We start from the raw sequence: 23,274 nt of genomic DNA, 5'->3' as shown, positions 1-23,274 counted from the left end.
TAGAAGCAAATTGAAAAGTCAAATCATTTGAACATAGATAAAAGACTTGAAAAAGGATAGCAGGTTTTGAACGCACTTCCTTCATCTAATTTTTTTCATACAGGTTCAAATACATGTCGAATCCCAAATTAATAAACGACTAATCCACTTTTATAACTTTATAGCAAACCAGTCCATATGGAAAATTCTTATTACAAATAATTCTCTATCGACATAAATAGGGAGTCAGTCATAATACATATGACATGATCCATTTCAGACTATTAATGTGCGGAAATAGAGTAGCAATTGAAATGAAGCAAGCCTTTTTTCCTTTGATGGTCCCTTCGCTCCCCCACTTCAACTCTTCATTTAACCTAACCATTCACCTACATTTCTTTCTAACCCCCCCCCCCCTCACACAAACACACAATGTTTTTAATATTGATCCTTCCTCTAAACAAAGTTAGCTATCATCCAGTGAGAATTTCAATCATTTGTAATGCAAGAACATCTCCATTAAAAGAATCTGTAGACACCTAAAAATGTCTCCCCAAAACCAAACTCGATGATGAACAACCTTTCATTGCCATTATTGGTTGGGTTGAGCACTTAATCTTGGAGTGCTTAAATCCATATTCAATCTCAATACATTTCATAAACCAGCCCAATTCCTAGCCCATTTTCCCAAATCATAACTTATTTTCCTCTTTTTGTGCCTTTAAACCCAAAATAATTCATTTCGTGTCCTTTTTAAAAAAAAAAACGTTTATACCAGTTTATTTTAGTCCATAATTTGGCTCCAATGATTAAATAGTTGGATGGGGCTTGAAAAGAGCTTTCCAGCGATATATTATAAGCCAAATCCGAATAATAACGAATAAGTTATGGTCAAAATACTAAATTGAGCCCAAATCGAACCTAAGCCCACCTTACCTAAGACCCAATGATCATGTGGAGGGTCCAAAGGATTTAATCTCATTCCTCCCTTTTGAAAAGATAATATTAAAGAGTTTGAAATTGAATAAAACTTTTCTTCTTGAAAGTCTTATTTCTATTCGAATTGAAAGACGTTCAAAGATAGTCGGATATTATTTTCGTGCCTCATAGTTTTTATCCAAATCTTAGATGGTTGGATAGCCTTTGAAATTATCTTTCCAATGATGTATTATAATATCAATTCCGAGCTATAAAAGAAAAGATATGAATGAAATACCAAACTCTATCAAAAACTGACACCATCCCACTATTTCGGCCATATCTTTTATTTTACAAAATATTTAAATCTGATTTCAGTTGGGTTAGAAATTAGACTTCAACGGCTTTCCAACGACATATTATTTATCTTATTCTGATTTCTGGATCAAAAGATATGATAAAAACAAAAACCACAAGAACTGTTGTATATCGCAAGAGTATTATTCCTATTCGAATTCTTATCTTTTCTTAATACTTTGACCCTTCTTTTTCCTTATAAAAAGAGCTCATATCACCCCTTTTTCAATCATCAACAAGTTGATCATCAAAAATCATTCTCTTCTCCATCTTTAGCCTAAACATTAGTCTCCCTATTCTCTCACCATTCTTCCCTTAAGCACTCCAAGGAGTCCATACGACACTCGAGGTTTCGTCCTTAAACCAAGATGTAGATGTTACGAATAATGGACCAAATCAACTCTATATTTATTTAATTTAATTTCCATTTGATTTATATTTTTTTATTGAATTTACTAACAATTTATTCATGATGTAGCAATTTAAAGGAACGCGCAGAATGTGAGTAATTAATTAATTTAATAACTTATTTTATTTTAATATAGCTAGTATCATGATTAGGTTAATTTATATTTGATTTGACTAACGTTATTATTGTTAAATTGCTTCCAATATTAATGTTTGTTCTATTATTTATTTATGATCACCATATTGCATGTCTAAAAGGAATATGTAATTGAAAATCACGCCTAATAAGATAATTTGGACAACCGGTTTAAGTTCCTTTTTAATCTTGTTGTTTAATCAAGTGATCATATTTTAGAATTATATGTTGCATTAATATTCAACCAATTTAGCTTAATAATAGTTTGGAGCAAATTGAATCTTTGTTTGCATGCCTTTGAGATCGCAAGATTCACTTTTCACTATAAGAATCGAGTAGAAGCCAATACAGGCGAATGTGACTCTATGACTCACTTCGTACCATCATCCCCGATCCTCCTTTAGTGGTTCCGAACCATATGGAGTTAGTAATGTCATGGATTATGAATAGGGTATAACCTTCACAGGTCAATCGTTGTTGCCTACGTTGTCCCTTATTCGTGGTTGCCTTAAATGATCCGTGAACGGTTTACAAGTTCTTTAGAAAATTGTTGGCGGCTCCATACTTTCCTTGTCCCTAATCGTATTATGTCAAGTCCCACTTCCTATGAGTGCCAAGCATATTCACACATGCTTTAACGTAGGCGCACTTCGAACGACGCCTACAGAACCATTATCCAGTTCAATTGTCCAATTATGTCAAAACATCTAATTTTCCGACAAACCCTTGGGAAAATTGAGCCGTTTGGCATATTTATAGATCTTTGGAAGAGTTTGAAGACTAGATAGGATTTATAGAGATGAAAAGGTAAATTTGATTATCCTCAACTTTTTCCATCTTTTAGGTGTGAGGCTGGGACGCCACATACATGCATTTCATGCCTGCTTTACTTTTACCCCCTCCATATAGGTTTCACTAAGCTCTACTGCAAATGATATATAAGGTTTGGTTCTAGGACGGTGGTGGTCGGGGTTAATGGTTGCGGGTGGTGGTTAGAGTTGTGTTGGTAGTAGTGTAGGAGGCTTGAAGAAAGGGAATAGGGGGGAATCCGAGAAAAACACTTTGGGGGCATGAAGAGGGTAAAGAGATTAATTAAATTGTCCTAACAAAATAATTAAATTGTCCTAACAAACAAGGGAGTGAACCAATTTGATTCTCTACCCTTTCCTAAATATCACAATCCAAATACTCTCTTATAGAATACAAACTTCCACATGTACCTTTTCTTCAAAAATAAAAAAATTAAAATAATAATAATATAAAATCCTTAAAAGACTTTGGCATCAAATCGATAGCGTAACATCATGACCGTTATTGATAGTATACTGACCGAAAATTAATTCACTAGACTATACCTTTGTAATGCAGTAATAAGCCTTTCCAGCCTCCCATATTCTCCGGCCAATAATATATTCTCGGTCACTACAGAAGAAGGGAAACTGCACACACAAGATACCAGTTTATAATATACTCTCTCAAAATTAGAGATCTTGGCATTTAAATTCAAATCAATTAAAAGAAACGAAAGATAGATATACCTTCTTGATCCAGTGAACAATCATTGTTCCTGTATGAGAGTAATCCTCTAATATCTTGAAATAAGTAAGCATAGGATCCCATTTCGGACGAAACTCATCATCCCAAAAAAAATCCCTCACCATCTCAGCAGTTGCATCCTCAAATAATGTACGACTACGATATATTGTTGGAGCATTCTGACAAACATTAAACACTTAAACATATTCAAATCTTGTCTTTTATTTTATGAAGAAATAAAGAGGAAAAAACAAAATCATAACAAACAAAATGACTAGTATTAACTTATTGTAGGTTTCCGTATATTTGATAAACTATGAGTACCTCCAACTTAGGTGTAGAAAGAAAATAAGCATCCAAGGGAATGTAAATTCAAAGGAGTAGATATTTCTCAAGCATACAAGAGCATACTCTTATGTACTTTTAAAATAAGGTTGTAGAGTTATCTCTCAAAGTGAAATGTCTCCGACTTGTCGGAGAAGCTTGTGAGACCGTTACGGGAGCAAAAACGGGTAGTGTGATAGAAACTCATCATCCCAAAACAATAAAATTATAGATAATTTTATAAAAAAAAAATTAAGAATAAAATAAAGGAAATTTTGAATTTTAACACTATTAAAAAACAAGAAAATGGTTTTTAACACTACCAAAAAAAAAAAAATAATAATAATAATAATAATAAATTAATTAATAAACAATTTAACACCACCAAAAACCTCAATTTTTTGTTTAGACCACCACTTAAACGAATTTTAGGATAAAATCCGTTAAGTGTGGCCACAATGCCACGTGTCTTCATATAGGTGGCTAAAAAATAAAAGAAAAATAAAAAAAAATATTAAAACCCCAGCCACCTTACCACCACCACAGGCGCCCTTTCCCCCATCTGACGAGCGCAGCCCAGCCCCCGATCCCACCTCCAAGTGAAACCCCTCCTCCCCAACACCGAAAACCTCCCCCGACCCTTTTCCACAACCCACCAATACACCTACAACCCACCCAAAACGGCCGGCTTTTCCCTAAAAGCGGCCACAAAATCAGCCACTAATGGCCGAAATCGGCTGGTTTAGGGTCAAAATCGACCACTCAGCCCCAAAACCGGTTGTTTTCGACTGTTGGTGGCCGATTTCATGACCATTTTGGGGTAGGGCAGCCATTTTGGAGTTACATTGGGTGCTGCGGGAGGTGATTCCCGGTGCGTGTAGGTAAGGTTGGGGTGGGGGCTGGCAGGTGGCCTGGGAAGAGATTTTCGGTGCCTCGGTGGGTGTCGGTGGTGGTCAGGTATTGGTGTTGGTGGTGGTGGTGGTGGTAGGGTGGCTATATTAGTTTTAGGTTTTTTTTTTTTTTTAAAAAAAACTTTTTTTTTCAGCCAACAAAATTGTGACACGTGTACTTTACGGGGCCCACTTAACGGATTTAATCCACAGATCTGTTCAGTGGTGGTAAAAGAAAGTCAACCGTGAATTTCGACAAAGCTGCAATTCTTAAGTTGCTTTGGGCTGTTTTGTGAATTTTTTTTTTTCGTAGTATTAAAAACCATTTTCTTGTTTTTTTTTTTTTTGTAGTATTAAAAACCTTTTTTTTTTTTGCGGTTAAAATTCAAAATTTCCTAAAATAAAATAAAAAAATAGGGAGCTGAGTAGATGTAACAAAATTTATTCAAAAAAAATCAGAAATTTTGGATAATTCTACAAAACAAATAAAAGGAATCACTACCATAAATTGTATTTGTAAGTGAGCTCCATTATTTAAGATAGAATTAAAAAAATAGAGCCTAATCATTTATACTACAATTAGTGAAGGTGGCAGTCAAAAGAGTAAGGAAAAAATAGCTTATAAGCAAAAGTACAACTATCAAGTACTATTAAAGCATCAAACAACTTTTTAGTTCACTATATCATACTTCCACCGTTTTGTATTAGTTGACACATTTTTGACACTATTTACAAACACTACTTTGAATAGCTTTTGTGATTTATAGTTAGGAAAAATTTTAAATTACCACCCATAAAACATACCTTATTTGAAATAACCACCCATTAAATTTTTTATATTATTTTACCACCCCTTAATTTTTAAAAAACAAGTAAATCCCACCATTTTCAAAAAAACCGGTGAGTTTTCCGTTAGTAGGTCCCACCTAACGACTATATTGAGCCTTTTTAATGTTTTCACCCCCGATTTTTTTATCTGTAAAACATCTCCCCCAACTCAATTAGTTGATTCTTCTCCAATTTCTACCAAATTCTCACGAATTTTGCTAAATTGTATTTGAAGACGAGCCCCCCACAAGTGTAGACGCACAATTTTGCAAATAGGTATGATTAATTCTTTGTTAAAAATTAGGGTTCTTGGCACATTATAATTGGGAAATTGGGGGATTACTGAATTAGGATTCTCCGCACAAATTAATTGGGGTATTTCGTCAATTAGAGTTCCTAGTAATAATGAATTAGGGTTTCTACGAATTTTCATAACAAAAGTACAATTTTATAATAAATGTTTTGAAAAACCCTAATTGCATATTAAAAAACAAAAACAAAACAATTTACTTGTAGGAAGAACCCTAATTTCCTTAAAAACAAAAAAAAAAAAAAACCCAACTAAATTGTGTCAAGAACCCTAATTTCAGAAAACCCCAATTAAATTATGCCAGGAACCCTAAATTTAGAAAACCCCCAATTAATTTGTGTGAGGAACCCTAATTTGCCAAGAACATAAAGAATTGAGCTTACCTAATTGGGACTTAGGTGAGGTTGGGTCAAATTAAAGCTTGTGAAAATTTGGAGAATTTGAGGTAAATGATTTCAATATTGTGGAGGAGTGTGAGAAGTTGTTTTATACAACAAAATAGAGGGAAAAAATGAAAATATAGGTTAAATTGGCCGTTAATAGCCATTATGTGGGCCCCAAGGCAGGAAAAGTGACCGAAAAGAAAGAAAAGGTGGTGATTTAAATATTTATTTATTTAAGGGGTGGTAAAATAAAATAAAAAATTTAATGGGTGGTTATTTCAAAAAAGGTGTGTGTTACGGGTGGTAATTTAAAAAATTTCCTTATAGAGCATATCATGTGGGACTTTGTTAGAATTGTCTTAAATTATATTTTCATAATATTAACTTTTTAGAATTTTTATTTATTGATTATTAAATATTAGGCCTCCAAAACTCTTTTTTTTTTTACCTTTATCAGTGACTAATAAAACCCCAATCTAAGACTTTCGTTCCAAATCAAATACCTAAAATAATTCCTTATTTTTATTTCATAACATTGAATTGGACGAGTTCTAGTGGACTGAATATGAGATATTTAAGTGCTCTGCTTGGCTAGTAGGAGAGAGAGAGTGGACGAGTTCTAGTGGACTGAATATGAGATATTTAAGTGCTCTGCTTGGCTAGTAGGAGAGAGAGAGAGAGAGAGAGAGAGAGAGAGAGGAAGAAGAAGGTGAAGTGACCCTTAGTTAAATTTTCAATCCCCTTCACTTTTTAATTTTTGAGGTTAATTAGTGCAGGGGATGGCAGTAAGCAGTACCCAAGGCGTGCCTGCCGTACACCCACATGGCCACACCGTACCCAATTCTGAGCCGTCTCCATTAAGGTCAAGACATCCCGAATACCTATTTCAGTCATACCCAGCCTGTACCAGACCCATCCCCCCGTGCAGGAAATGAAGGAACAACATCATATTAATAAGCAACCAGCACTTACAAAAAATGGGATGGTTGTGGGTAATTGTTATCTTCATTTTAAGGGGTGATGAATTATCTCAATGATTATCTCCCTCCATTCACATCAACCTAGGCATGCCTTAAGGTGTTATAAGCAATCTGACACAAAATTCCAGGTTCCCAACTCATGAGCCCATTAAAGAGGTAACTTAAAGTAGAATGGCAAGATTGACAACTTAAGAATATATAATCAAATAACCTACGTTAAAACTTTAAAAGTTTAAAGTAGATAGAGTGAAAGAAGTTTAACTACTGATGTGATCATGTTTGTGATTTGAGGTGTCAATTCAGGTATCCAGTTGGGTTCGTTAAGGTTGAGTTAGGTCTACTTCACATTTGAGTCATGCTAAATTATTGTGTCGATACAAATCAAAATCTTGATTGAGTTTTGTTCGACTAGTTTCAGGGTGGTTTTTTACACCTCTAGCTGTGATCCATAACTTTGATATAAACCCACCTTTTGCATGTTATAGTAGCGAACAATAAATATTATGTTGTTTAGAGTACAAGATATGTTCAACACGATTATTAAGGTTTAAGGCACTTTGAATGCACCTTAACTATAAAAGGCATCTAAGGACCCTTTCACCTCAATGTGCCTTGCCCCTTTTAGAACTAAGGTTTGACTTACATGTTAAAATGGCAAAAAATTTCCTTTTTGTTGTTTTGGAAAATTTTCAATCACAATGGATAAATTTAATTTCTTTATTGCCATTTAAGTTAGCTTTTTTTTTTGGAAAGTGACTTTGGATTAAGTTAATTTCCCATTTTTGGGAACATTGCTGTGAGTTGACAATTTGGATTTTGTTTCATTAACATCAACAAAGCCTTAGTCCAAAAATTTGGGGTTTTGTTTCATTAACATTGAAAGTAGTTTTTAGACAATTATACTGATTTAAACACATAGCCAAGAATCCTTTCTTCCCCTAGGAAGACAGATGGATTTTACTTGACATTCAAGATGTTTTGTTTTGTTTCTCTAACTTAAGTTAAGACATAAGAGTACTTTCTCAATCTTACAAGTCACTGCTTGATTATAGACTCTCCCTTTTACTTAAAATTATTTAGGGAATCTGAAATAAATTAATTGGCATTGAGGTGGTTTCTATCTATTAGACGTTCTCCATCAAAAAGTTAAGAAAATTAATTTATACCTCGGGCTCGTGACGCCATGCTTTATATGACATATTTGATGTTGTGCGTTCCATCAAGCATTGCCAAGAAAATTCCCCATCCTTTTCTTCAAGAATATGCAATAGGTGTTCTAGGTCATTCTCAGTGAGAATACAATGTTCAAATTCTGAATCTCCAAGGGCTCCATTACTATTACTGCACTTAACAACAATATGAGAGAATATCATTATGATGAGTTTCATTAGAAGTACCACCAATTCCTACTTTAGACAGGTTACTCAAAACATGTAAAAGAAGCGTTCATATGTTATATCTATAGCATAACATGTTAACTTCAACACTACATATTTACTAACTTTAGCATTCAATAATAACTCCCATAACAGAACCAAAAAGTGAAAGTGAATGAACATCCAAGCTCGTATCTAAAAATTAATAGAACCGATTAATATAGACATGTTGATTTTCATCTTCGTATATATCAAGAAACTGTCTTTTACGTTCTTTAGCTAGTTTTCCAAATTTATTAACACCATAACAAGGGATAGCTATTAATTCAAAAGTAGAAAACGTGGTCAAGTATCCTCGTCTTTTTTATTTTTTTTTTGGAAAGAGCAGTCAAGTATCTTTTTAATTTTTGTCTAGAACCAGTCACCACAACAATGCTTCAAATTATTTTTCAAGAAGCCCTACTCGCCGCTTTCAATTGCTATATACTCTGATTGCATCTCTGAAGCCACTTGAATGTTGTACCAGTTTGAACCCTACCCGATGAGCATCCTGTCAACACCGTGCCTGGCCTTCCATCTCACCCCCTACCTAATGCAAGTCCAATAACCTTTACCAAAGTTGAAGGAACCAAGGTTGCCAAGATCGGGATCCCACATTGGATCGATGAGGGGAGTAGGATCGAATCAGTAAAATTGGATTGTAAAATCGTAAGATCCTACAAAATTGATAAAAGGAGTAGTAAAATGGTTGCTACATAACTAGATACACATTTTTTTAACCTATAAACGTTATAAAATTTATAGTTTAAGTAGTTAGATGGTAATTTTCTAGGCTTAGCGAAAAGTTTGATTGCTTTAGGCTCATTTTATTCGATCCTACTCAATTCTAACCGATCCTACATGATTATGTTCAATCTTGACCTATCTGTACAATCCAATAATAATCCAAGTGAAAAACAGGATCGTCCAATCATGTATAATCCTGTGATCGATCCAATCCTGCTTGCCAGCAATTCCACACCCGAACAGAATCGTTTGTTTAAAATTGGATCGTATGATCGCACGATCTTACAATCCGGATTGCGATTCTAACAACAATGGAAGGAACCACCCACCTCAGCTTCACCACCTCCATTTATTTGTCTTTGTATGATTCCTGTGATAAACCCTATAGGCCTGAAACTTTGCTACCACACATTCATTCTACTTCCTCTCTCACATTACATCTAAATGATTGGAGATGCACTCAAGCAAAACTCTATCCATTCCCCAAAAAGAAAATGACAACACTGAAAAAATGTATAGGGATGAACCAGGATGTAATCAATATCCAATCGTCATTTCCCTAGATATTCTTTAGTTGTTAAATTATTATTTTTTCCATCCATAAGAGCCTCTCCAATTCTCCATCCCTCATGTTTAATTGTGACTCGAAATCTAGTAGGGGTGACTTTGAATGCAGATATCTCTTAAACTACAAGTTATTTTGAGGCGATTCAAGTTGGAGGTGATAGCTTGGTTCAAAAGCTTTCTAACAGTAGGTCATAGGCCTAATACGAGAAAGTTATGGCCATTTTATGAAGACCTGGTGTAGCTGGAAAGTCGCGAAGAGGTTGCGAGCTATAGCTCGCCCCTAGGATAATTTATGGGATAGTTCCTAAAATTTTATCTTTTCTATGACGGCTATTTAAGTATACCAGGGGAACAACTTAGGGTTTTTATTAGGGTTTTTTTGTTTTATAAAAGGACTCTTTAATTGATGAATTAGATCATACCTTCTAAGCCATTAGATTTAGGACTCCTTATATTATTCTCTCGTTCTTTCTCCATTATAGTGAAGAAGCTCTCGAATCCCCTACCCGTGGATGTAGGTCTAATTTGACCGAACCACATAAATTCTTGTGTTCATTGTTTATTTTCTTTATCGCTTATCTCATTCTTATTTTTCATGGACTTGTTCTTACATCTCGAGGTAACAATAAAATCCTAAAACGAAAGGAACCCCTGACTAATTGGCTCACACTTGATCTTTACATAAAAAAGCTTCTATCGCTCATTTCAGCCATATGATTAAAAAAAAATAATCGTCTTTCACTCCACTGTTTGAGAGTATTGAGACTGTTTGGGTGCTTTTATCTCCCTTGGGAAAGTTACGGCTCGAAGACTACATCCGACAAGGGCGCCTGTACTTGCAAAATGAACGGAGCGCTCCGAATGGTCGGTGTTTAGGGCAAAAGTGCCCTAGACAGGTGGACCAATGAGAGGAGGCCACGTGGTGAGCTCAGGATGGCCCAAGTGGCCCAATATCCTCTTGACACGTGGCCCCCTTAGATAAGCCTCTGAAATTGCAGCCTTCAAGGGCCCAAATCCCTAGAAGCGCTGTAAAATCTAGGTCAAGTGACCTAGATAGAGGCACATTCTCCAACAACCCTATAAATAGGGAGATATTTCCCCATTTTGGGGACACATTGAATCATTTATTACACCTACATTCTCTCGCATCAGATAAACACCTGAGCTTGAAATCCAAGCAGATCCCCACCTAAATTTTCGTACTCTTTATTCTCTTGCAAGTTACTAACTTGATCTTCGGAGGCGGAGCTCCAACCACCCGGAGTCTCCGTTGTTTTCGCAAGTACAGCTCAGCCGGACCAATCTTTGTGACGTAATTCTCCCGAGGGACAAAAAACACCCAAAACATTTGGCGCCGTCTGTGGGGAGAGTACCTCAAAGATAGTTCAAGAGTTTGTACCACCTCCTAAGCGTCTGGGTGACGACCCGGAAGTTTTCACAAACCAAAAGGATGAAGATCCTCAGGTTGAAACTTATATAGCCGGTGATGGCTCTCTAATAACCAAGCGCATCCGGCCCAGAGACACTCTAGAGCGGGGTGCCGGCCAGGCGAGAACAAATCGACCCCCAGGCAGTCGAAAGGGGAAACCCATACGGCCAGTGGACCAACTCCTGTCACCCGAGACGAACTCATGAAGTTCATGACAAGATTCAAGGGTGAAATTAAAGATCTGATCTCTAAGAGCCGGGTTGGCCTAAGTAGGGGTCAATCGACAAAAAAGACTCCTCTGGAGAAGGGGAAGTCAATCAGAGATCGGCAACCAACTCCTCATCCAAAGGAGAAGGCAGCCGGGACCATTGATTGGTCCAAAATTCTTCTGCCTAAGAGGAATGCCAACAATCCCCGCCGGACTCAACAGCCGGTGGGAAGCAAAAAATCAACTCTTGACGCTCGGGAGATCATCACCCGCAAGAGAAATCAGCAGTTGTCTGAGTCGGCTTCTACGTCGAACTTTCCAGACAACTTCAACAACACTACAACACTTCTGCAGGGAATGTACCTTCCTTGCATGAGATCCAAACAGGCGGTAATACCGTCCATTCTGGCCCTCAGATGATTGGGACTGCGTTGTATGTACCTTCTCAGGTCTACGGTCAGTATTCCCCTTATTTCATGCAGCTGGCGCTTTTTGGAGGCCAGGCGGCATACAACAACATCCAACCTCTGGCACCTTCGCCTGCTCCGCCTGGGTGAACAACCTTCTGCGTTCACCCGGGAGATAACCGAGGCGGCATAGCCGGCCAAGGTTAAAAATGTGTTGGTAGGCACCTATGACGGTACCTCCAACCCGGAAGATCACCTTATGGCTCACACCAACCTCATGAACTTACAAGGGTTGGATTATGCCACTTGGTGTCGATGCTTCCCGGCCACATTGAAGGGCATTGCCCAACAATGGTTTGGCAACCTGCTAGCCGGGTCCATTGATAGTTTCAGGAAGTTTGTCTTCCTGTTTGCTTCCAACTTCTCGATGAACATCCCTGCTAAGAAAACAAGTCTTGACTTGAGCAACAGAAAGACAGCCGGCCTGCTCAGCCGGCCAAAAAGAAGGAAGAGAGCAAGAAAATAAAAGAAGTCTGGGCGGTTAGTGATTCTGACCAGCCGTCTCAGAAGAAGAAGAAAGAATTTAAACTGTACGTTCCTAAGTACGAGTTTAACAAGGACTGCAACTCCATCCTCATGGAGATCAAGGACCGGCTGTCCCTAGAGAAGTCGAATCCAATGAAAAGTTTCATTCAATCAAGGAACAAAAATAAATTCTGCCAATACCATGAGGAAGTTGGCCATGATACCAACGACTGCTTCAGCCTTCAACGGGCGTTGGACCGCCTGACAAAGGGATGTTAAAGTCCTATATCTCCAAGTCCAAAGGGACTAATAAGAAGAATCCAGGGCAGTCGTCTAAGACACCCCATCCTGCTAGTAGTTGAAATGAAATATTGAAACAAAAGGGATCCGCTGTTCCCCATTATACTTATAAAACTTATCTAATTGAATTGTAAGGAGCCGGTCTACACCATAGCAGGCGGGTTCTCATGCGGTGGCCCTACCATCCGGGGCATCAAGAGCCATCTTCGAAAGATGGACAAAGATGATGATGAGCAGGCGTCTGCTAGCTGCTAGCTCCTCCTTTCCAGACGTTCTGATCACTACTCAGAAGGACAAGGGCAGCGTTCGCCATCCGCATGACGACCCGGTTGTCATTGAATGTAAGGTTGCCAACCAGCTGGTTGGACGAATCCTTATTGACACCGGCAGCTCATCGAAGCTGAAATACAACGTCAGCAGCATGCATCCGGTTACCCACCCCTTGGTTGGCTTTGGGGGTGGAATCGTTTACCCAGTCGGAAGGGTTGATTTACCAATCCGGCTGGGTGAGAAAGGAAAAGGACGACACCTGGTCGTTGGTCGTTGAGGAGCTGACCGCCTATAACATTATTCTGGGCCGTCCCACCCTCAACAAAGCCAAGGCTGTAATCATCCCTTCTCTCATGCTCATCAAGTATGAGAGGGATGACGGCTCTGTTGGTTCCTTGAATGGGGATCAGAAGACGGCCCGGGAGTGCTACCTCTCAGCCGTCAAGGATACTGTGGCCCCAGACAGCCAAGGGCAGGAACCAATAGACCTTGACAATGTCAAGGATGCCGCCACAGCCCCACTAGCAACCGGGAAGAAAACAAAGGTCCCGCTGCTGGTGGAGGTGAAGAAAGAGAAAAAATAGCAATCACTGCCGGGGAGCGGTCTGCTGAGCTCCGTCCCCAACCAGCTAGATACCATATTGATTTACCTCTGGACGACAGCCGTCCAGAGCGTACTGTTAAGGTTGGGACGGCTGCTCATGCTAAATTAGGTGCAGATATGCACCTCTTGCTGAAAGAATTCAAAGACATTTTTGCCTTTGAAGTGGAGGAGATGTCAGGCGTTAGCCCGAATCTTGCTGTCCAGAAACTCGCCGTGGATCCTAAAAAGAAGCCCATCCGGCAAAAGAAAAAAAAAATCACGGCAAGGAGAGAAGTCAGGCGGCAGCTACCAAAGTAAAAAAGTTGTTGGACGCTGGGTTCATTCGGCCATGTAATTTTCCCGACTGGGTGGCGAATGTTGTGCTTGTAAAGAAGCCGAATGGTACTTGGCGTATGTGTGTTGATTACATAGACCTCAACAAGGCATGTCCTAAGGACAGTCACCTACTTCCAAAGATCGACAGTTTGGTCGATTCGACAGTCGGGCATGCCTTGATGAGTTTCATGGATGCCTACTCCACCTTCTATCAGATACCCCTGTGGAAAAAAAATCAAGAGAAGACGGCCTTCGTCACTAATCAGGGGTTATTCTGTTACACTGTGATGTCGTTTGGCTTGAAAAATGCGTCGGCTACATTCCAACGGATGATTAATACGGTCTTCATTAATCAAATTGGGAGGAATGTGGAGGCGTACATTGATGACATGATAGTCAAATCCAAGCAGCAAGCAGATCACCTTGCTGATCTCCGAGAAACCTTCACCACCCTCAGGCGGCATAAGGTTATGTTAAATCCTAAGAAATGCGTCTTTGGCGTTGAGTCTGGGAAGTTTCTCGGATTCCTGATTGATCAAAGGGGGATAGAGGCTAACCCTGAGAAGATACAGGCGGTAATTGACATGAAGTCACCCCGCACTGTCAAGGAAGCGCAAAGTCCAAAAGCTAAAAGAGCACTTGCACTCTTTGCCAATTAGCCCTCTGCCCCAAAGAGTCATTATATATGTACCTAGCCGTCTCGGATCATGCTCTCAGTGTTCTGTTCTCCTTGCTGAGAGAGACGGCATTCAACTTTCGGTCTATTTCATTAGCCATGTTCTGAAAAATGCTGAGCTCTGCTATCCCATGGTTGAAAATTTTGGCCTTGCCCTGTATATGGCCTTCAAGAAGTTGAAGCCGTATTTTCTGGCCCATCCAGTGGTAATTTATAACGATCAGCCCCTCAAGCCAATGTCTACCTTGGAATCATCCGGTAGAATGCTGAAATGGGCTATTGAAATGCAAAGTCTTGAAAGCACTTTTGAACCTAGAAAGGCAATGAAAGGTCAGGCGTTTGCTGACTTCATTGTTGAAATGACACGACCGGTTCAACCGGATAACATGGATCAGGTTTGGAAAGTGTATGTAGACGGGAGCTCGACGAAGAACGGTTGCGGTGCAGGAATCATATATGAGTCCCCTGAGGGGGACAGATTTGAATATGCACTGCGGTTTAAGTTTCAAGCCTCAAATAACGAGGCGGAATATGAAGCTCTGCTAGCCGGAATTCGCATGTGTAAGGCAGCAAGGGCAACTAAAATTGATGCCTACTCTGATTCACAGTTGGTCGTTAGCCAGTATGAGGGAAAATATGAGGCAACTCATCCGGCTATGATCAAATACCTTCAGGCACTCAAAGAAGAGGTCGGGACACTTGAGGAGTTCCGTCTGAGTCAGATAACAACCAGGCGAATGCGTTGTCCAAATTGGCTTCGTCCGCCTGCTGTGATACGCCTCGGTAAGTCTTTTGGGAAGTTCTTGAAAAGAGAAGTATATATGAAGAGCCCATTGGAATCCTGGACCGAAGCTCTGCCTGGATGGATGGCATCCGGGCATATTTAGCAGACGGCATACTTCCTAATTCACCACAGGAAGCAGCCGTCATGAAAAGCGAGCAACAAACTTCGAGTTGAGAAACGGAGAGCTCTTCAAGGCGGGTTTCCTTAAACCTCTATTGAAGTGTGTTATCCCAGAAAATGGGAAAGAAGTTCTTGAAGAATTGCATGCTGGATACTGTGCCTCTCATATAGGCGGCAGGTCCCTAGCTGTCAGCGGCATTACTTTTGGCCCACTCTTGAAGCAGACGCTAAAGAGTAGGTGAAGAGATGTGACAAATGCCAGTCCACAGCCAGCCCGGCTACTTATTCACCGCCCGGCTACTGATCTGACGGCAATCCACAGCAATCCACAGCCAGTCCCGTTTACTAAATGGGGCATGGATATCCTGGGTCCTTATACGCCTGCTGCAGGCCGCAGAAAGCGCTACATTTTGGTGGTTGTGGATTATTTCACCAAATGGGTAGAAGCTGAGCCGGTCAAGAACATCAAGATAAAGGATGTCATCTCTTTCATTTGGAAGAACATCATCACCCGGTTCGGGGTACCTATGTCTATGGTGTTTGATAATGGCCCTCAGTTTGAAACACCTCATCTTAAGACTTGGTTGGGAGATCAGGGTATCTCACATTGTTTTGCATCAGTCGGCCGACCCCAAGCAAACGGCCAAGTTGAAGCCTTCAACAAACTCATCTCAGACGGCATAAAAAAGAAAATTGAAAGAGCCGGTGGCTTATAGGCAAAAGAGCTAATTCATGTCCTATGGGCCATCCGGACTACTGCCAAAGGGGCAACCGGTGAACCCCCATTTCTTATGGTATACGGTGCTGAAGCCTTCTTGCCCATTGAACATTACGAGCCGACTCTTAGAGTCATGCTTTATGATGAAGAGGCAAACTGGGAGGCCATGCGGCTAGCGTTTGACTCCCTCCCGGAACGCAGGGGCAATGCTGCCTGCGCCATGAGATATACCGTCTGAGAATGACCAGAGCCTACAACAAGAAAGTGCGCAAGCGTCCTTTGAAAGTTGACGACTTTGTGTTACGTAAAATGGAGGCAACTGGTAGGGCCAATGAAGCTGGAAAGCTAACTCCTAATTGGGAAGGCCCCTACCGGATTTATGAAGAAGTCAGGGATGGCACTTACCGTCTGGAAACTCCAGACGGTCGACGTCTACCTAGAACTTGGAATGTAGATAACTTAAAAAAGTACTACTTCTGAGAAATGTAAATTTTTTATAAATAGTGAGTCAATCAATGAGAAATCAGGCTTTGTTTGCAAAATTATTTTTCTATCTTTATAATAACTTATCCGCCTGGGTTATCCTCAGACAGAACTTATGTTTGACTGTCTAAGTTTGACACTTAGTGTAGATTCAATGATATAATTATTTATCCGCCTAGGTAATACTCAGACGGATTACTAGCTTAATCAACTAAGTTTGATACTTAGTGTAATTTAATGTTATACTTACCCTTTCGCCTGGGACGGACAAATTGCTTAACCAACTAAATTGACATTTAGTGTAAATATGATATCGCGTGGCCAATGGCCAGCTTGAAAAAACTAAGTACAAAAACGGTTAGTGGCTATACAACCGGTCTCAAACAAGACCAAAGGCCAAATGGCCGGATGGTTGCTTATTTTATAAAACCGCCTATCCCAACATGGACAATGGCGTCCGGCGACACCCCTCCGGGTGCAATCGTCGCAGAGAACAGACTCTTCGTCAGTTCTACGTACCTATGCAGACGACAAAAATTGAACGACCAAATTGGTCAACTCATAGCCGTCTGACCAGAATAATCTACGAGAAACGGTTAAGTTACCGAATACCGGATACCCCGAGGTATCAGTCGGTTGGCGGCAGAAGTTCCCACTTAGATTATTTATTCCAAAGTTGCACTCTCTCTCCCAATTGGGGCAAAAGATTTTGTGTAATGGCTATGTAATAATCCTAGACGAAATATTACCGTCTGAGTAAGAGACTCGAAGCACCCGTTCTAATGGCCGGCTGTGCACTAAGCTTGGGGCAATCACCATTGTGATTGATTGGCCTAAAAACACCTCATACTTCTCCAAGTATCAAGTGTTTTCAAGCCAATCAATCAATTTGAAATGAAACCAACCACACAGCCGTCCAGGGGCAAGAGCACCCGGATTGCAAATTGCCGCATGCTTTTTTAAGTTAGGCAAAATATTAAAGAATTGCAAATATACGCAAAAGTCAAATTGAAAAAATTCAAACAAACACAAATATATATAAATAACCGACTGAGTCGGAATACTTCATAAAAATAGCACAAAGGCCAGAATAAATGTGAGCCGGAACTTCCGGGGAAGAAGCAAAAGAAAATGATTGTTACCCAACTCCACAGTTGGTAAAAATACAACATTACACGGCATACAATCCGGCGAAGAAAAGTAGTTGGCATACTGCCGCAGAATTTGGGGAGGCTCGCCTAAGGCTGAGGTGGAAGCTGCTGCGGGTCGTGGCTGGTTGGGAGGGCTTCAGATTGGTCATCAGCAGCTACTTGACGCTGATTACCTTCGTTTCGCTCTACCTCCGCCGGCTCCTCAGTGTCCGACACTTCATACCCTTGCTCGCCCAGTCTTCGAACGAGGCGGAGGAGCCTCACCCAGCACTTGGGCGTCATACACCTCAGTGGCGTAATCATACCTAAATTTATAGACTTCAAAGTCTATATAGGAGGCTCCAAGTGATCTTCAGGCGGGCTGCATTGTCCCGCTCATTTTCCTCCATCAGCCGCTTTTGCTCCTGAGCGATCTCGTCCGACTGCTTGTTCCGCAGAGTGACGATCTCGACCCCCGGTCGGGAGACATCTGCCCGGAGTTTGGTATTAAGCATCCTTCAGTTTTTACTCAAGGTCATTAGCCCGGCAGGTGGCCTCATCGTTTGCAGTCGTCAAGCTCCGGATCAGCTCCTCCTGTTTCAACTCTACTGCTTTAATCTCTAAATCACACATATAATTAACATATTGCATGAATAGAATTCAAGTTAGAAGAAATTATGGAAAGTTTGTAATGAAAGAATAAAATCAAAAACATTCCGGATGCAAGTGGATCTACCCTTGGGAAACATGGGACTTAACCCACAAGCGAACAAGAAGCATTCGTCCTTGAAGTAGTCCAGGTGGGGGATCCAGTTTTTTGGAACTATAATATGAGTCCCATCCCCCATGGGCTCAGTAGTGGTTTCAAAGAAACCCGGCTCCATTATTTGCTCCCGGGCCTTAGTAGATAGCTCCGGGAGAGGGCATTTCGTGCCAGAAGAGTCGGTTCCGTGTTGTACCGGCGCAGTGTCCGGTTGTGTCTCAGAGTTAGAGAAGAAATCAAATAAAACTTATCTTTCCACCCGGACCATTTGGACACCTTGTCCAAACTCATCAAATACTAGGGCAAGGTGGAAAGAGTGTACCACGCCCCATGACCGCGCTCAAGTAATGCATATAAGCGAAGGCGAAGAAGCTGGGAGTTATGTTCTGGAGCTCACAGGCGGCGATGTAACTCAAAATGTTCACCCACGAGTTAGGGGTGAGCTGCCAAACTCTTAGATCATACCCTTTCAGGATTTTCCTAATCCCGATATGGAGGGGGAACCGGAGGCCGGCTTCTATGACCGCCTCGTAGCAGACAAAGTAATGGTCTGCATTATCAATGTCATCGTCCCATGCCATTATTGCGTCAGCAGGCGGGACGATAATATCCCACCACTTTCCAAAGGGGTGCTTCTCTTTGAAAGCCCTAAAGTCGCTCTATAATAGGGCAATGTCACCCGGCAGCATTCTAATCCTTTTAGGGTTAGGGTTGTCAGCGACTTTAGGCGGCTTGCTGATAGTCAGACGCAAAGTTATCCTGGTCAGAAGTTTCGGCCCTTGATCTTTCACCGGCTTCATCATCGCCGGATCCATTTGAGGAGGCAGCTTCCTCATCGCCTCCCTCCCGTACACCTGAGCTCCCGGAAGTAGAAGGAGCCTCTACTTCAGAACTGCTCTTCTCCAAATCCTCATGTTCCCCATCCGGAACAACCTCATCGGCTGGCAATGACATAGTGCGTCGGCTGGCCGTCTGTAAGTGTCCTGCACAGACACAGAGAGGGAGGAATTCGGAGATGAGCACATCGATTTTGACAGTCCAGAAAAGGCACCCCTGTTCTAGACTATGCCGTTTTGGGGGACCGACTGAGTGTCCTAGGCAATGCCGAGTGTGGATTAAAAACTCATTTTTATTTCTAAACTATGTATACAGGCGGAGAAAGAATGTATACAAGTTGAAAAAGAGAAAAGCTAAAATACAGGCGATTACCTTACTTTAGCTCTGATAAATCTGAAAACAACTACAGACGGTGAACCGACTGTTGCAACGTTAGCACGCGGAAATCCGAAAAACTTTGACGCAGACGGAGGCAGAGAATCTCTCTCTAAAAATCTCTCTTTCTCTCTCTAGAAAGCCAAATGAAAATGAAGTGAGAGAAAAAGGGGGAGGTAAACTTCTATTTATAGAAGATTAAAACGGGGGCATTACCGTTTGAAATTTAAATTTTACTATCCGTTGTTACTGTTCACCTCTGATAGGTGGACACGTGTCACAGGCCCCACGTGACATGCACGTGACCCCTGTGAGGGGCAAATGTTTAGGGCAAAAATGCCCTAGACAGGTGGACCAATGAGAGGAGGCCACGTGGTGAGCTCAGGATGGCCCAAGTGGCCCAATATCCTCTTGACACGTGGCCCCCTTAGATAAGCCTCTGAAATGGCGGCCTTCAAGGGCCCAAATCCCTAAAAGCGCCGTAAAACGGCGCAGCCCACAAAAATCTAGGTCAAGTGACCTAGATAGGGGCACATTCTCCAACGACCCTATAAATAGGGAGATATTTCCCCATTTTGGGGACACATTGAATCATTTATTACACCTACATTCTCTCTCATTTCCGTACTCTTTATTCTCTTGCAAGTTACTAACTTGATCTTCGGAGGCGGAGCTCCAACCACCCGGAGTCTCCGTTGTTTTTGCAAGTACAGCTCTGTCGGACCAATCTTTGTGACGTAACTCTCCCGAGGGACAAAAAACACCCTTAAAATAGTCGGAGGTCCACCTCCGAAGATTAAGTTATAGATTCGGAATAAAACGTGCGGATAGTATCTTCTCGGATTTCGAGATCAGGTGTTCTGTTTTCGAGAGCAATAAATGTCCTAATGATAAAGACGTTGCCCCAATTATTTGGGGAATCTCCCTATTTATAGGGTCTTAGAAAAGTGTGCCCATTACTAGGGTTTGATGACCTAGGAATTAGGGCAGCGCTGTTTTGCGGCTATGTTGGGTTTTGGGCATGTGTTGGGGAGTCTATTTGGACGCCTCTTAGAGAGACACGTGGCACATGATCATTGAGCCACTTGGAGGGGTATAAATACCCAAATCAGAGACTATTTTGAGGATCCATGAGCTCTTCCTTAAATGTCTCTTGATGATTCCAATCAACAATTCACCAATAGGTTGCAAGCTTACCACTAATTCATTTATCCTTCCAAAATCTAGTAGTTCTTTCATCCCACACTTATTTTTGTACACACTTTTAAAGGCAGCAGCACTTCTAACCACACATTCGAAACAAAACAACCTAAGAAGTTCCACCTTGCCTTCAAAACCTCTTCAAGAATATAAGACTTATAGAGTGTATGAACCCTCAAAGCACTTATACCAAGAGTTGTATCCTATTGTTTGTTTATAGGTAAGAATATTTTTTTAGGTAAGGAAAGGTGCCCTGCTGAGCCAGAAAACCTCTAAAAGGACCCCTTGTGAGTAAGGGAGAAGGGTAAGGGATGTGGGATCCCCACCTTCAAGGTGCCTTCGGCAAACATTGATCTCACAACCTCAAGGCTGTGGGATACTACCACTAAAACTAAAACTACTTGGTGATTTCATTTTAGTACTCTCCTAAAAGATATTGTCACTAATCAAAACTTTTATTTCGTAACATTTTCCATCATCACTACCCACTTAATTTGAACAAATTGGTTAGGAGATAACAGTACCGTAGGCCAAATTGAACCAACACAACATTTGAAAATTACAATTAACACAACAGCTACTGAGGCAAACACAGAAAGAGTAAACATAATCTTAAGATAATATATAATATAATGAACCACTACATCTACAAAAGATTGCAAATTTTTCAATAACTAATCTTTGACTGGAACCGAGCTCCAAATAAAAATTTAAAGCAAACCCCTTATCCATTATTTTCAAATTAAATCAGCAAATACCAAAATTCACAATCTTCATACTAATTCCCAATTTGAAAAAAAAAAAAAAGAAAAAAAAATTGTTCATTTAAATAAAACAAAAACAAAGAAATCGATTGTTTTTGTCCTAGTAGCATATAATTTTTGTAGGGAATTCTTCATTTCCGTGAAAATAAACAATAAAATTAAAACTCCCAAAAATTAATCAATCAATCAATAATACTTTAAAATTTTCCAAAAGAAAAACTTACTTGGAAATTTCACGCCCCAAATCAGACACCAAATGAGAATAATTGTTAGAAGATGATGATAAATTAGAACCGACAGATTTTTTAGCATTCCCCTTCAAAGAAGACCAAAGAGTTCGAAGAACAGAAAAGGCAGAGAGCGCAGTAAACGCGAGCCAAAGCCGGCGAGCGCCGAACCCAGGTGGAGCAGCAGTCCATAAGAAACGAAGCTTGCTTCGAAAGCCGAGGAAGATTAAACCAGTCCAACGCGGACGCCATGACCAACCAATGAGCAAGCCGATCATTACGGCTAGCCAAATCGGAACTGTACAGAGTAAAATGTCGACGAATGTTTCGATTATGGCGGGTTGTTTTATGATCTGGAGAAGATCATGGAGGCCGTTGCCGGACTCCATGAGAAAGGGGTAGAATTAGAGGAATTGGGGTTTTCTGTGGGATGATCTGATAATTAAATTTGGGGGAGAGGGATGAAGGTCAAAGTGCAATTAGTATTACATACTCCTGGATCATGTACTCCATACCAATTATGTTAGAGTTATTTTGCTTAAACCTCATGTTATTTTCTTTTAATGTTGTGTTATTTTGCTAAAATAGTTTGTTATTTACTTATATACTTCAATAGCATGTATAAAAAAAGCATACAAGAATGAAATAACATGTACTTATCTAAAAATAACATGTATATAAATTGAAATAATAAGAAGTTTATATCAAAATAACATGAATTTTATAAAATTGGTGTACAATGAAATAATCGATGTTGAATATAAAAAAAGAATATGCAAATATAAAATAACATATACTTATTTCAAAATAACATATATATATAAACTAAAATAATAAAAAGTTAACAATGAAATAACATAAGTTTTATAAACCTGGAGCACCATGTACATTGTACTCCAGGAGTAACATAGAAATTGCGCTGAAAGTGTGCTTGCAGTTGTTGAGTCGCACCAGCATGTGTCTGCAGTTGTTGGTAGTTGTACTCATTTCGCCACACGGCATATACTCTCTCGGTTCCATGAATATGTTTTTTTAATTGGCAGTTCCTTGGAAAGTAACTACAGCCCACTACGGACGTGTTCGGCGTTAGTGTTTAAGTAGCTTTTATGGGGCGTTTGGAATGTGGGAATGGAAGTTTGGGGATTAAAATGTGGGAATAGAATTGGGAATTTATTGTTGGGAATATATAAAATATGACAATACTTTGTTTGGATAGTGGATGAGAATAGATGGTGAATAACTAACAAAAATACAAAATTACCCTTACTAATCTTTCTTCTCCAATCTTTTCATTAATGGCAAAATTGTCATTTTCCACTTATTCCCATTCCCACCATTTATTACCTACCTTCCCTAGATAA

The 23,274-nt window shown here is 40.1% G+C and overlaps 1 protein-coding gene across 1 annotated transcript in view; it reads right to left on the bottom strand.

Annotated features, from left to right (window-relative positions):
* Window positions 1-22,482, bottom strand: part of LOC110694877 — a 28,061-nt gene extending 5,579 nt beyond the window's left edge. Inside the window, exons 1-4 of the mRNA XM_021872049.1 lie at window positions 21,911-22,482; window positions 8,216-8,390; window positions 3,337-3,513; window positions 3,154-3,237 (exon numbers count right to left, since the gene is read on the bottom strand). Coding sequence (XP_021727741.1) covers window positions 3,154-3,237; window positions 3,337-3,513; window positions 8,216-8,390; window positions 21,911-22,302 — 828 coding nt within the window. The 5' untranslated portion in view covers window positions 22,303-22,482. The remainder of the gene's footprint in view (window positions 1-3,153; window positions 3,238-3,336; window positions 3,514-8,215; window positions 8,391-21,910) is intronic.
* Between the last annotated feature and the right edge of the window lie 792 nt (window positions 22,483-23,274).

The sequence above is a fragment of the Chenopodium quinoa genome, unplaced genomic scaffold (genome assembly GCF_001683475.1).
Source record: "Chenopodium quinoa cultivar QQ74 unplaced genomic scaffold, ASM168347v1, whole genome shotgun sequence".
Taxonomy (NCBI): domain Eukaryota; kingdom Viridiplantae; phylum Streptophyta; class Magnoliopsida; order Caryophyllales; family Amaranthaceae; genus Chenopodium; species Chenopodium quinoa.
Note: the sequence above shows the minus strand (reverse complement) of the source record. Positions and strands in the feature narration are given on the sequence as shown.